At 40.8% G+C, this 16,482-nt stretch overlaps 1 protein-coding gene across 3 annotated transcripts in view; it reads right to left on the bottom strand.

The window, feature by feature from the left end:
* LOC126108596 (dynamin-like 120 kDa protein, mitochondrial) overlaps nucleotides 1–16,482 on the bottom strand; it is a 203,482-nt gene that overhangs the window by 94,176 nt on the left and 92,824 nt on the right. For all 3 annotated transcript variants that reach the window (XM_049913895.1, XM_049913896.1, XM_049913897.1), the window contains one exon: nucleotides 11,469–11,632. In XM_049913895.1, the coding sequence (XP_049769852.1) occupies nucleotides 11,469–11,632 (164 nt within the window). The remainder of the gene's footprint in view (nucleotides 1–11,468; nucleotides 11,633–16,482) is intronic.

The raw sequence follows: 16,482 nt of genomic DNA, 5'->3' as shown, positions 1-16,482 counted from the left end.
AAGATTTCCATAACCAACAAATAACAACAGCTGCGATACATCCCAAGCATTTACAAACAAGATTAGTAATTTCACTGGAAACATTCTGGTGAAGCATGGGGATAAAATAATTTTAAGGTCTTCACAGAAATAGATAAACTGCATGGCTCTATAAAAGGTGTACGTATTTTTCCTTATCACACTGAAATGAAAAGTTTTTGTGTTGAATACATTAAGGTGTAACTTAAGATGGTACATGGTTAGAATAACCAGGTACCATGGCAATGCACAGTCAACAAAGACTTAGAAAGGAGCAAAATATCAGCTGTATTTTCTAATGGAATATCATCACAGGCTTGCTCAATTTTCTCTGTTTGACCATCCAGTCTCTACGTTTTGCAGCATGCACTGTTCTTCAGAGCACCCCAGAGATAAAAGCCTAAGGGGGTTGAATCCAATAACGAGCTGGATACTACGTACCATATTAGCCCTAACCATCTCAAACGAAACGTACGCCCAAGAAATTTCTTTGTATCAAGCTGAAAGTGAGGTGGCAACCCATCCTGTTGAAAATAATGCTCTTCCTACTAAAATCTACTCACCAAGTGGCAGGAGGGGAACACACGCATAAAAGAAGTTTATATTTATCCAAGCTTACGGAGGAAGGAAAAGGCCTGGAGAGGGTTAAGAAAAGGGGCAAAATTTCAGGAAAGTCAACCAGAACTGCTAGTACGTAGAGACTTACTGGACGGCTCCCTTGACCCACATTTCTGGAAATCTACCCCTTTTCCTTGACCTCTCCAGTCCTTTCCTTCACCCCTCTTCCTTCCCTTTCAACCCTTCTGTTGGAAAAGGGAGCCACTGGCTCCGACAGCTTGCATAAGTATAACCTTCTTTTATGTGTGCTTTCTCCTGCCACTGCTTTGTGAGTAGATTTTTTATCTATCCAATTAAATTATACTGTCAAAAATTGATTATTTTCATTGTTATATTAGCTCACTGTCAAAAATGCCATTTATGAACTGTAGTTGCTATTGCAATATTTCTAGATAAGAGTGATCTATGATAGTCTCTTCAAAGAAGTACGGCCTACTGAAAGCTCTAGATGACAAGCCACTCCAGGATGATACTCTTGGTAGATTACCAAATGCCTTTCTTCAGTTCCATACAGATTTTTGCTACCCCAGTACATGCAATTACAACAGTTACTTGATCAGTTATCTTCAAAGTCCCTTCATCTGATCAAAGAATTAGATCTTGGAAATGTTCATCTTCTTCAAGCATGCTGAACCACTCAGTCGAATTCAGATCACAGAGAAGTGCCAGAATGCATTTTCCTCTCTTAGTCCACATAATTTTGCAAACAATGGTTTCACTTATTTCAATCTCAGAAGACCATTTGCCTCAAACTTTCTCAGGAATTTTGTCTACAACTGAATTACTGCATCAACACCACTTTCATTGTCTGTTGAACGTCTTTTTCTTCCTTTACATACATTTCTTCACATCATGCACTGTTCCATCAACTTCAAACTTCTTTCAGATTCCTGTGTTTGTTAACTGTGGAGGGAAAGATAATCCAACTTCAACTCTGGAATGTTGTCAAACCTCACTCACATTCCTCATTTTCCAGTATCAGTTTAGAAACAGCTTTGGTTCTTAAAGCTATAGTATCACATTCATTTGCAATCATGCAACAAACGGAACCTGATGATAAGCTCTCCACAGTCTTTGGAATCATTACACACAAAAAATTATTTCTATTTGCATTAATTAAAGAGAGAGACTCACTTTCACAGAGCATGTACATTATTTTGGAGCACCCTGTATATTGGAACCACAAAAAATGTATTAACACCTGTGTAGCCCAATATAAGAGGAACTGTCTCTTTGGATAAACTAGGCCATAGTGGAACGCTGGTTACAGTAAGAAGGCTGTAGAATAAAATTTCAGGGAACTAATGTTCTAGCCAAGACAATACATCAGCACGTTCACTTGTATCGAAAGACAACAGAAATTTACAAAGCATAATATTTTTAACAGAAAGAAAGTAGGATTTAAGTAAAATAATATATGGAAGTGCACTTTGCAAAGAGAGGAATTTTGAGTGAAGCTTATGCATGTTGGCTTCTGTTATTTCAATTCATAAAGTCAGCCCTACAGTTTTATAACAGACTTCGCCGGCCAATAGGAATGAAATATTCCACATCATGTGACATTGTAAGACAATCTACAGATGAGGAATGCAAAATCTGGTGAAACTGAGAGGATCTTGTAAAGTTTCCACCATTTTTGGATAGCAAAGATCTGTTTTATAACAGACAGGACCTTGTAAAGTTTCCGCCATTTTTGGATAGCAAGGGGCAAACGTGCCATGCAGTTTATGAAAGCAAAGGCATGTGTACAGCTTGCATATTGCACCTAGCAGTGAAACAGCCATCAGGGATTTGAAATGGTAGTGACAAAGATAACAAATCACACCAGCAAAATAATCAGTCTCAAGATTTAAAAATTTCTCCATACTAGTCTATCATTTGCAAGCTGCTTCATCTCCAGGCAACCACGGTGTCCGACCATCCCAATTCAGTTTTCTGTCACTTCCCCAAATCTCTCCAGGTAAATTCTGGGATGGTTCTTTTGAAAGGGTACAACCGATTTCCTTCACCATACTGTTATTGTTCCAAGTTTCTGCTCGGTCTCCAACGACCTCGATGTCGACGGGACCGTAAACCTTAATCGTCCTTCTGAAACGTACATTCATTTAGACTGGGTTACTGCACACATTTGTTGGTCTCCTCCTACAATTTTTACTCCCTATCTTTCCCTACTTTATCAAATTAGTGATGCATTAATGTCTCAGAATATGTCCAATCAACCGATTCTTTCTTTCAGCCTAGTTGTGCATAAATTAATCTCTTCCTCATTCGAATTTACAGTTCGAGATTTATCGATTAGTAAATGGGTGCCCCTACTAAGAGTTGTCACGCACACTTCCTCCAATGTTTCGGCAGATATTAGCAATTTCAGCTTTGAAATGCCTATGTGTAGTCCACCCAAACAAATATTTCTAATTCTACACCTATACTCTGCAACCATCATGAAGTGCAAGAGGGTACGTCCCATTGTAAAAGTTACTAGGGTTTCTTCCCATTCCGTTCACATATTGTCCATCAAACCTTTCGCGCACTGCCCAGTGTCAACAGAAAGAGTTGATTTTTTTCTTGTTACAAACAAAGTAACTTTTAAAATGGGATTTCACGTGTCTGTTTGACAGAGTGCTCCCAAATTAGTCCAGAGCAATATTTGGTTTAGCTGTTACGTGTTCACAGTGGCAATAAGACACATGGAGGAACCAGTAATCCAGCAGCAGCCGAGCAGCACTGCAGCAAGGCCGTGACAGTCAGTGCAGGCCAGGACGGTGCTGTCGCTGCTGCATTACTTGTTATTTTATGTGTTTTACTGTCGCTGTTAATACAGGATGAATACGTGGACAAGGAAAAAAATTTCCCAGATATCCGTCCAAACACACTTTTTCCCCAGGTGAAAACACGCTTTTACTGTGTTAAGTATACTTTCTCTCAGAACCATAAAACTTAACTCTTTGAATGGTTAAGGTTTTATACACTGGTGTAGAAATTTCCCGGCACTTCATAAAACGAACAACCACCCACCTTTAAAAAAACGTACGCTGCATATTTTCATATTACCAAAGTATATATTTGAATGCCACCAAACACAGCGCATTAGTCTCCAAAGCAATGAAATCGAGGTTGCAATGCACTTTAGTAAACCGGTCACAACTGACGTCACGTGATTTTAACATCTGATAATAGCAGATATTCGGAGCATAGGAGATGTGATGTAGTCAGCCAATAGCAACTGACATCACTGTTCAGTAGGGTGAACACGTAAATAGCAAAAGTTAATGGTTTAAATGAATATACAAAGTGTAGCTGCAAGAAGTACTCAGCTTTCATATATAATATTGGTCTTTTTTGCATGTGTTACACTTTAATATACATCACACAAATGTGACAGTAAAACTTTAAATAACAAATAAATGTCTGGGCTCGAAATTCTTCTAAGTGGTTGGCCCTCAGAGTATTAAGCTGTAAATGAGAATCAAACGCTCTGTGATTTATAAATTGAAAGCACATTCACGCACGTAACAAAACTCATCTGGCATAAAATGAAATTTACATTGAAAGCAACGCTTTTCAACAACTATTCACAATATTTTCCCATGACCTATTAGAATTCGTTTCAGCAGTTGTCAGAGAGCACCAGAAAACGGGGTTGCTGCACGTTTGCAGTTACAATGATGTAGAGAGTCGACATGTTCATACGTATATAGACGTAAGAGATCTTACATTACGACGTAAACAAAACAGATCATCAGAGGTACTCCAAGACCACTGGAATTTCGTAAATCAGACTAACATGCATAATTCAGCGTAAAGTGCACATCCATATGTCCAGATTTGCAAATATGTAGGCCCCAACCTGATATTAAGCATTTTAGCATTGTTTTCGGGCTGCAGATTTTCTTGGAGTACCAGTATAGTATTGTCTCATGTTTGGTTCTTTATTATGGCATAACGCCATATGTGCCAGGAGATAAAAACAGGCACTTGTAATTCAGCAAACAGTTGACACTAGCCAATAATGTGGAATGAAACACTTCGTTTCAAATAAATTGACTGCCTCTGCAGAAAAGATTCATAAAAGTCCAATTTCTTTAGCGAATAAACAAAAATAACTTCAGTGTTCTGCAATGCAATTAATGCTTGACTGCCAGAAACCTGAAAATAAAATAAAATCAGGAAACTAAAACTAATAACATATTTTATCCTTCCATAAGTATGTGAATGCATATTGAATGGCCACAGAAATCTGTTTTGTTTTCATTTGACGTGAGAATTGTAAATGAGGAAGAAAGAACAAAATCACTAAACCTAAACACGGGTCATGTGGAGGCTACTGCCCTCTCCACTGTAAGTTAGACTGCTCTGCATATGCGCGAATCTGGCAGCTTGGGCTCGATAGAAGAATTTTTCTAGCTCATGTCCAGCTGCTTGTTGCTACTGCTGATACATCTAACAGCCGTACTTCAAGTAGCCATAAGTGGGAGCAGGAAAATGCTCACACTAAATTGCGCATGTAAATGAGTCCACTGGCAACTACTCAAACGAACCTAACGTAAATCGTTGTGATGTCACAGTCATCGGAGGCAGTTTGTTGTTGTGTCCTAAACTGTTTACCTACTCATTTCAAGTGCAGGCAGTAGGGAGGGAGGAGGGTGGGGGAAGAGGAAATAGACAGAAGGGGGCAGGATATGACCATAGGGAGATGGGGGAGGGGGCGAGAGAGGGGAGAGATGGAGGCAGAGGGAGATATGGAGGAAGAGATGGACACAGAGAAGGGGAAGGACGAGATGGATAAAGGGAGGAGGGAGATTAGGCCTTATATCCAATTCCAAAGCACGTTTAGCAATTGCAAAGCACGGGTCAATGAAGTTCCAGAAGGTACCGACAGGGATGTGGAGCCTTGTCGAATCCAGTGTCACAGTCAGATGCACAAGGTTTCTCAGATGAAGATTACTGTGTGAACGGCCCGTAGTCCAACATATTGTCGATTGTGTTTTAACCTCGTCAGTTTGGTGGCCAGGATAGTGCAGTAAACTCATTACGTGCTCTTCAAATCACGTGCACACACTGCGAGCTGAGTGACAAGTTGCATCGTCCTGCCGGTACACGCCATCGTGCTGAGGAAACACAAACGGCATGTACGGCTGGACATTTTCCCCAGTCTTCCAGAATGACAAGATCACCCAAGTAATGCCATTCAGTCCGGATCCTTACGACGACCACGGCAGGTCGTCGTTTTCAGATGTTTCACGCCATATGTGCCGGTGGCCACTTGTCAGTAGGAGCAAAAACGTCACTTGTCTGGAAAGGCCATATATAGCACGAGCAGCTGTGGTATCGACATCCAAAGTCTAGCCTTTGTTGCCTGTGAGCAGCAGGCAGCACCAGTGCACGAACTAGGCACCTGCTGCAGAGGTCCGTATGCAGCAACATTTGCCAGTCACTGAGGAGACAATATAATTAGTCCCTTGGTTCATCTGGGCAATGAGCAGCTCAGAAGTTACACATCTATTTGCCCGTACACGTCAACGCAGTGGTGCATGACAGGTGCCTCAGCACCAGTTTTGGAACCATTTCGCCACACACACTATACTTTAATCGCAGCAGTACGTGAACAGTTTACAAAATTAGCTGTTTGTGAAATGCTCCCACCTTAGGCCCGAAAGCCGATAATCGTGCTCCTTCGGATGTCGGGTAAATTGCTCCATTCCCGCAAAATGACAACAACTGCACTGTTTTCCACGTCTCTCTGACACGCTTTATTTACTCTCCACTGGCAGTGCTGCCATCTGCCACCTGTGAACGGTTACTGCACGTTGATGTAGAAAATAGGTGGTGGCCACATTGATGACTGATGTGTTGTATTTGCCAATCTTGGGACAAAAAATGTCACTGGACTAGCAGGGTCTACTAACCAGATGTGCTGCAAACTAGCTAGCCCAGTAAGTTCAAGAATGAACATCTCTAAGCAGAGAAACATATTTTAGAAGTTAATCAGGAACTTTAATTTTCCTGGGTCTACTGCCTTTCAGAGAGAGAATATGACTGGATTACAGGCAACACACAAGGGCACACACACATATAGAGCACTGTGCTCACATCCTGCCATCTCTCAGGGGCATAACCAATTAAAAAAACATGCCTAACATCACCAGGAAGTGCCTGTGAACCTCTGACAAAAGTTGTTTGCCATGATGTGGTATATCACCCCTAGATGTTAGGATGTTTGATCCAAAGGTTTTGAAATACCCCCCCCCCCCCCCCCCCCCCCCCTCTCTCTCTCTCTCTCTCTCTCTCTCTCTCTCTCTCTCTCTCTCTCTCTCTCTCTCTCTGTGTGTGTGTGTGTGTGTGTGTGTGTGTGTGTGTGTGTGTGTGTGTGTGTGTGTCCATTTGAATCACTAAGGCAAAATTGCTGTGTATCCATCCTACAGATGCACCAGGTTGGAGATAGCAGTACAGTAAAAAAAAGAAAATGTCCTGCTGTGTTAGGGCTCTGTAACTGCCCGCTGCATATCCTTGTATGACACGAATCGTCGAACCTTCGAGGCCTTTTTACAAGGGACCAAAGATGAGGTAATCGCATAGGGAGAGATCAGGACTACAGGGTAGGTACTCTATCTCGTACTCCTGTGTTATGCCACTGTGGTATGAGGATGTATGTTATCATGAAGCAGCTGCACCTCTCAACGCACCAATCGACAACGGTTGTTTTCAACAGACATGCTGCCCCATACACAGTCTTCATTCTCCGTTGAACATCTAAAAATGTTTGTCCTTTGGTAGCCAATAAAAGAATAACAGCATGTTGGTCCTGTTTTGATTGCCCCTCACACACACACACACACACACACACACACACACACACACAAAGAAAAAAAAGAAGACAACAACACACCACAAAGGAATCCAAATGGGATGGAAATTTGCAGATCTGATGTTCATGTACAGACAAATAAATTATAACAATTTCAGAAAAAAATGGATGATTTATTCAAGAGAAATAGCTTCACAAATTGAGCAAGTCAGTCACATGCTGGTCCACCTCTGGCCCTTATCCAACAGTCATTCAGCTTGACATCGATGAAAGAGTTATTGTATATCCTCCTGACGGATATCGTAGCAAACTCCGTCCCAATCGGTGCGTTAGAGCACCAAAATTCTGAGTCGGTTGGAGGACTGTGCCCACAATGCTAAAAAAATGTAACTGGGGAGAGGTGCGACATTACGGCCGGCCGAGGTAGGGTTTGGCAAGCACGGAGACGAGCAGTAGAAACTCTTGCCGTGTGTGGGTGGGCACTATCTTGCCGAAACATAAGCCCAGGACGGCCGGCCATGCGGGGCAATTAAAAGGGGCGCAGAATATAGTCGACGTACTGATGTGCTCCGAGGGTGCTGCGGATGTCTACCGAAGGTGTCCCGGTACAAAATGAAATGGCACCCTAGACCACCATTCCCGGCCTTCGGGCCGTAAGACAGGCGACAGTCATGTTAGTATCTCTCCACTGGCCGGGGCATCTCCAGACACATCTTCACTGGTCACAGGGGCTCATTTCAAAGTGGGACTCATCACTGAATGCAATTCTACTCCAGTCAATACGATTCCAGACCGAAGGCTTGTCTGGAGACACCCAGACAGCAGTGGGATGCCAACCCGATTGTCTTCTGCCGTACGGCCCGACAACCGGATCTGGGGTGCCATTTCAATTCACACCAGGACACCTTTGGTTCTCATCCCTTACAGCACAGTGGTATGTCAACAATATTCCACAACCCGTTTAGTTTTCCTTTAGGGATAGCCATTCTGGGCTTACACGTCAGCAAGGTGACACCTACTCGCACCCAGTGAGAGCTTCTACTACTCGTCTCTGAGCTTCTCACACCCTACCTTTGCCGGCAAGGTCGCCGGATCTCTCCTCGATTGAGAACATTTGAAGTATTGCGGGCAGAGTCCTCCAACCGGCTCGGGATTTTGGCGATCTAACGTACCCGTTGGACTCGATTCGGCATTCTACCCCCCCGGGAGGACTTTTGACAACTCTATCAATCAATGGCAAATTGAATAACTGCTTGCATAAGGGCCAGAGGTGGACCGACGTGTGACTGACTCACTTTGTGAAGCTCTTTCTCTTGAATGAAGCCTCCCATTATTCTGTTCGTCTGTACATGTATGTCACATCTACCGATTTCCGTCCAATTTCAATAAGTCCTTAGTGGTGCATTTTTTTTTTTGTTTTCTTAGAGAGAGAGAGAGAGAGAGAGAGAGAGAGAGAGAGAGAGAGAGAGAGAGTGTGTGTGTGTGTGTGTGTGTGTGTGTGTGTGTGAGAGAGAGAGAGAGAGAGAGAGAGAGAGAGAGAGAGAGAGAGAGAATGTGTGTGTGTGTGTGTGTGTGTGTGAGTGTGTGTGTGTGTGTGTGTGTGTGTGTTGTGCTGGCTTTTCAGCTTCAGATTGTTAACACCATAGCTTAGACATTACATATCTTTTGTTGATTCATTTAGCTTTCTATTTTGTTCAACACCCCATTATTGAACTTCTGTAATTAGTGTACGATTAATTCAATACTGCAATGAAGTATACTCTCTGTAATGATCTTTTGTCTTCCTCATATAATCTATTTGGATATCTTTAAAATTAAATAACATTATTTACATAATTTTGTGTAGAACTACCAACAGATGCAAACATTCTGTTTTATGTAATATGTTTGGTTGCTGTTATGTAAACTGCTGACCTTCACTTAGGGTTCTTAGGTATTTTGTATGTTAAAGGTGTTATGGTTCCCCTCGGGAATGGAACTGTGTAGCGCGCACAAATTGTGGTTTGCCTAGGTAGGAAAGGTGGAACAAAGAGTCAGTCAGGGACAAGCTACCAAACTGTCAATTGCTCGTGTAAAAGTTGTATATTGTGCTGGTGCCGAGAGAGGCTTTCCGTGCCGCTTTCCAATGCCTTGGATGGATGGATAAAGAGCTGGAACTATTCTGGAATTGATCCGGCAATTCTACCTGCAAATCCACCTACCAATATGCAATTGCCACCACATTGCACAATCACTGAAAAGGAATGACGGAATAGTAGAAATGTATGGTGAAGGATCAGCTCATTGGATGTTTTAGTGTGCACAAATATAAGGTAACTTATACTCGAACTCTTATACCTACCTCGATTTTTTTTTTTTTTTTTTGTCCCTAGTCACACAACCACTTAGGGTCCTTCCCACGCTAAAGTGATTACCAAGTGTCCTTACTGAAATAACATTACAGCTTAGTGTTTTAGCAGGACTGAGTAATATAGTGGATAATGCTTGCTGAAAATAATTTTTTTTATTAAGACTGGTTTTTAAAATTTTGTTGCCAACTTTTGAAGTGAAAGTTCTCAAAACTGAGGCTTACAAAGTTTTGTTTAGTAAGTGATCACAGTGCAGTCTGTTGAAAATCAACCAAAGGTGAGTTATTGTCATATAACCACATCAAGTTGTGTTCTACTGCAGTAAGAGTTGAAAACTAATACTGTTGAAGGTTATATGTTCATACTTGTTAAGGGCTTGTTTCTTTAGTGTATTGAAAATGTGTTTAGTACGCTCTGCTACAGTGGTCAACATTAAGGGCCCCCCTCCACTGAAAGTAGTTCAAATGTACAAAGTTACTTAATTATAGCAAATTTCCATTACTCTTGCTATTCAAAAGAAATTCTGTACAATATTTGACTCCCCTTGTGTATTAAAAGTGCATATTAATGGTGTAACAGGATCAACAGTTTGTCTGTTGTGCTCATGCTAGATAACGATTAATAGAAAGACCACTATCTATGAAAACAATAATTTCTTTATTCAAAAGACAATGAGAAGTAATCTTTTAGTAAATTCCATTTAGTTTTCATTCTAAATAAAAAGGTATTTAGCTGAGAGAGACTTAACCTACGACCAGTTTATAATTTTGCAGTGAATTACATTTATAATTTTTTGTCAGGTAAGAAAATGTTTGAAAAGTAATATTGAACCTATGTACATTTTATGATTCTACAGTGAATGTTAATAGTAATGTTATCGAGACCATTCAGTTTGACTAAGTCCTCAAGGTAATAGTGTGTTTTGTTATCTGTTATATTTATGTAAATAGTTTGTTCTGATCTGGTAGCTCCAACCTTAATGTGAACATACTGTATTCAGGTGCCAGAGTTCATTGCACTCGCGTGTGGCAAAGTATATGTTGTTTGCCCGTTAAAGTTACTCATACCTAGTTTCTTGAACAAGAATGTCTATTCATTCTCTTGTCTAATTAGGCTGGAGACCGTTTTCTTTATTCTTTGAACAGTGTAGATACTTTGTTACTGTTTCAATATTTACGTAATTTTGACTTTCACTTCCGATAAGCCACCTCCGTTAGGTACAACACAGTCATCATAACAAAATTCCTCTCAGAGGGTAACACTGCTCTGCTTCTTTATACTATAATTGCTGGAATAAAAATAATTTCATTACACAAACTGCTGCCAGCTTTGAGGTTAGAGTATAACAGTAGTGGACAGAAGTGTTACAAGATCTCATATAAATATAACAGAACTCTGGGTGGATTTCATTACACAAAACCTGGGGACGTAAAATACTATACTCTCAAAAGATGTCTCCCCTCAAACTCAGATGAAACATAAGAGAGTAGTTTTATGGTTTGAACACAGCACTTCAGTCTAGACTTGTAACAGAAAAATAACATACTCTGAGCTAAGCACATTTTATCGATGATTAACACACAAATGCAACAGAGTGCACACTCTGAATGTGAGAGCAAACGCTACCTCATGTGCTGCTAGTTGCAACAGCAACTGCGTTATTGTAGGCAGCAGCTCACCTGGGGAAGATGCGGGCCTGTGCAATCATCTCGAGCACGGACGTCTTGCCCGAGCTCTGGTCGCCCACGACGACGACGCGCGGCAGGTGGTCCTGCGTGTTGTAGCTCGAGTCGTAGCCGCTCAGCTCGTCCAGAACCTCCGAGTACATGTCGATCAGCGACTTCTGCAACACGTGCGGTGGCAATCGGGTCAACTTCTGAGTTGGAGAAGGTGGGCCTGTATTGACTTTGGGAGATGTACAGTGATGATAACTGCAACTCTGTCTGGACACCTATACCTGTATAATTACCACAAACTACTGGACGATTTCAGAAGGTGATACTTTCACCAGCAAATAACTTAAACACGCAGGTTTCTGACACGGAAAAAGGGGTGTGCAACAGACACCTCTTGAGTAATGGTCGTAACCCGCAGCGCTTCTCTTCAAAGAGGGCTGTAATGTTGACAATTGGAACTAACTCTTTACAATTCACTAACTCTCATTTAATTATACTGCCAATAACTGTGCCAAGAGGAAAACTTCATTGAAAAAAACTTTTATAAACTCAAGGAGATAGTACGGCTGGCCAGTAATTAATTTAGGGAGGCAAAATTCATTCGTTTCATTTTACGAATGAGTCTATTGGCAGTACTCAGGATTTTGCATCCCAAAATAAAGTACTCGCCAGTAGTACGGAGTAGTAGAAATAATATTAGAGATCAACTTTAGATCAAAACTGGGGACAAGGTGGACATAATGAATGAAGTATGGAGGACATAGAAAGCAGACTAGCAAAGGTATTCCTGGACAGAGAAGTCTACTGGCATCAAACAAAGGCCTTAATAGGAGGGAGATATTTCTTAGAATGTATGTTTGGAGTGCAGCATTGTACAATAGTGAATTGTGGACAGTGTGAATAACTGGGAAAGAAGAGAATTGAAGCATATGAGATTTCCTATAGAAGGAAGCTGAAAATTAGATGGACAAATAGGATAAGGGATTAGGAAGTTCTCCACAGAATCAGCAAGGAAAGCAATAAGTCATTTGTTATGACATCAGGGGAGAACTTCCAAGATGCTAGAGAGAGCTGTAGAGAGTAAAACTTAGGGGAAGACAAAGGTTGGAATATATCCAACAAATAACCATGGACTGAGTGCAAGTTCTACTCTGAAATGGAAAGGTTGATGCAAAACTCGTCAGGAGGCTCATGATTAAAAATGTCTTAGTTTTTTCAAACAAATTTTCCTAATGATATATGTTAATCACCTAATACTCTTACATACATCTTCACTTCCATACTAAATAATTTATTGTACACTAATAACTGACTGACAGAAACACTACGAGGAAGGAAGCAATGATTTAAATCTCGTTCATGTGCCTGTTGTTCACTCAACATCTCAACTATACACTGAGAGTTTTACCTGTACTTCTTTCATTACTTGTAATACTATGTGGCTAAAAACACACCCTCAATCTCTTGGAGCATTACAAATATTTAATAACTAAGATTTAAAAAATGAAATTTAAAAAAAAAACATACAAAACAACATTCAAATCCAGGTGCAGAATTGGATTTGTGACTAACAGAGACAATCTGTTCTACCACTTTTTTTAGGGTAAGAGCTTCAGTCTAAATTTTTCCAGACAACAGTACTGAATTAGTTGTACAAACATTAAGAGAAAATACTGCACCCACCACAATCACTTACACAGCCGCAATAAAGAAGTCACACAGGCACTGAGTAATAAACATCAAGTGTTAGTAATTTATGAAATGGGGATCAGTGAAATATACAACAACAAAATTTTGTGAACTATAACAGGTTGGCATGTAACCAGTTTGTAGTCCAACAAAATTTTTTACTTAGTGATGTAATTCCCACTTTGTCTATTCCCATGTCTTATATAATGGGAATAGACAAAGTGGAAATTTTTATTTCATTCAAAACTTGAGAAAAGTGCCAAGACTAAGCTACCGGAGTAAGGCATATAGAATAACCACCTCAATCTGTCTTAATGTTTCCATCAAATAATAAAGTTTACTATAAAATAAAATTTTCCCGCATTAGGTGGCTAGAATAATCACAAATGTTGAAGTAAAAATGGTACAAAGCCTTACACCTCAATCATGGAGGAGTGTTGGGGGGAAGGTTTACTACCTGTAATCTATACTGTAACATGAAACATTCACTCTCTCACATACACATGTATAATTTTTCTTTTAAGCTTGTGATCTGTTACAGGCAAATGACCACTGGAGAATGGTTAGGAATCTATCTAGTGTACTGTAAATTGAAGAGGCCAAAAGAGTAAAGTTCTAACTCACAAAAGCATTATTTTGACACATTCCACGTTATATATTGGGCTAGGTTCAAACAAAAGAACATAAAAAATAAGACGAAGCAGTTTATATGATAGACAGTACCTACTAGCAATGCATAAGGAACTACTATTTAGTAGCATGTGGCAGTACCAGAAACACAACAAATGAAGCCATCAGCCATTACTTAATCCTGGAGCAGCACATTTTTCATTTGACAAGAAGCATCAATTAAGCAATTTTCCACAATTCTTTAAGTGTTTGTGTATTTGTGTGTGGTGTCCAATTACAGGTGTGGACTGATAAGCCGAATAAATTTCTAGAATATAACAGGAAAGTTTCTTAAGCAGCACAATTGTTGCTAACTGTAAATGTCTTATGAGCTTTCGTCAAGATACAATGCAGAGTTGTTGGCTACTAGTTACCTTGAGTAATTAGCATCATATGCACTGTGTGACAATAACAGGAGGCCAAATTTTCAGAATGCATCTCTCGCACACACAAAGAAAATGTAAGTTATATGTGCCAACAGATGACATCAAAATACCTATAATATGAGTGAACTGAAGAAGGAAAGACATTGTTTATAATTTATCATATAAATGAACAGCAAGTGTTTTGATCCTGATAAGCCACTGAACACTTGTACTACAATGGAAAAAAAAATTTGCTCCTCTGAGAGGTCTTCCACACCAGTTAGACAAATGAAGCAGCAAGAAAAGTACAAATGGAAAATAACCTATAATATATTTAAGGCACAAAATGTCACAGATCAATTTTCTCATGTTGTGATTTCCTGCCAGTCATAGTGGAGAGCTCCATAACATTCACAATTAGGTAGCTTTAGGAAGTGGTGTTAATTCAGTACAAATACTTAACGAAAAATGGACTATTAAGTCAACTGTCGAGAACACTACAGTAACCCTTCCATGCAACTCTGAAATAAAATCCAATTTACAAGAGCAAGTTTCTGGTCCAAATCAATAGTGTGATAGGTGCATGTCACGGGTCTGAGGGTGAGCCACGTTCAGATCGGCCATCGACAAGCAGAACCTAGCAAAGATTGAGAAAGTGCAACAAATCCTAGCACGAGATCGGCGATGGACTTTCTGATCGATTACAGAGGAACTGGGCTTTAGCAGAGACACGGTGCACACCACTGTCTGCAGTAATTTGGATAACTGGAAGATCCACTCCCAGTTTGTGCCGTAGGAGCTCAAACACAAGCAGAAAGCAAAACGGATGGAAACTGTTGGTGACTTCATTTCCATGTGTCACCAGGGTCCATTGCTTCTGAACACCATCGTCACAGGAGATGAGACCTAGTGCTATCAATTCAATCCGAAATCAAAACAGCAATCGATGTCACGGTGGATAGCCAGTCTGTTGCCTCACAGATGCTGCTCTATCACAGGATGCATTGTTATGCTGATACAATCAATCGTCATCTTCAAGCTTTTCCTCCGCTGTATGCAGTACATTATGCTGCAAAATGTATTCATACTCTTCTGCATTTCATGAACTTCACTGTAGGAACTGCACACTACAACAACTAACATTCTCCAGGCATTCAGCAAAACTGACCCCTTCCATCGCACGGCCACGGGCTATAACACGATTTGTCATTCCGAATCACTCGTTTCCAGTCGTCCACTGTCCAGGGTATTGCACTGCGCACCGCCACGAGCGTCCCTTACCACACAAACGAGTGGTTTACGAGGAGCTGCTCGACCACCGTATCGCATTCTTTTTAACTCTCTAAGTACAGTCATTGTGCTAGCTGGAGTACCGGTAGCACTCCGGAACTCACAAGTGATTTCTTCTGCCAATTTCACACAACCTTTTACGACCACCCTCAGCAATACTCGAGGGTTCCTGACCGTCAGTATGTGACGTCTGCCTGATCTCTGTTTAACTGAGCTCGTTCCTCCTCATTTCCACTTCACAATCACATCACCGACACTGAACACAGGTGGCTCTGTAAGGGTTGCAATGTTCCTGAGGGATTTGTTAGTCGTGTGATAGACATCGACTAGTCCACACGAACCTGAATAAATTTCCAGAGGAAAGACAAAAATAAAAAACTGTGGCACTAGGGTGGTACCTGCACCACTCGGGAGAATGCAGCATTTGTCAGAAGTGTCGGCAGCTTTGTGCAGAACACCATCTACCGGCACTGACACTCAGAAACAGTTACCCTTCCAATTATTGGCACAGAATCGGTATGATGCGAATTCGTGACATTTAGCACCGAGGAGTTAAAACTTGTCGAGCTTTGCTCGGCGGCCGATTCGACCATTACTGTTTCCCCTATTGACAACGCAATATTCCCTGCATCCTTTTATGCCGAAGGGCCTGCCTCTCGTGACATCTAGTGGTCACTTCTACATTACAGTGAGGTGTCCGCATACTTTTGATCAGATAGTCTACGTACATATTGTCACTAGTAGATAAGTGTTGATGTGTAGTGTGTTTGGATGACACTTCTCTCATTTTTTCAGTTATACCCAGTATGGATGTTTTACCGTAAGACCTTTGTCGAGAACATCCGTAACAAATTTGCCTTTGGTTGTTAATAAACTATCATCCTTGCTAGTTCTTTGATTCCATTACTGTATTCAAATGTTTTGTAAGATAAGTGGTCCCTCCTAACTTCAACTTCAGCATTCAGTACTGTCAAAAGACCAGTAGTCTTAATACCAACTTGTAA

Source organism: Schistocerca cancellata, chromosome 11 (assembly GCF_023864275.1).
Source record: "Schistocerca cancellata isolate TAMUIC-IGC-003103 chromosome 11, iqSchCanc2.1, whole genome shotgun sequence".
Taxonomy (NCBI): Eukaryota; Metazoa; Arthropoda; class Insecta; order Orthoptera; family Acrididae; genus Schistocerca; species Schistocerca cancellata.
Note: the sequence above shows the minus strand (reverse complement) of the source record. Positions and strands in the feature narration are given on the sequence as shown.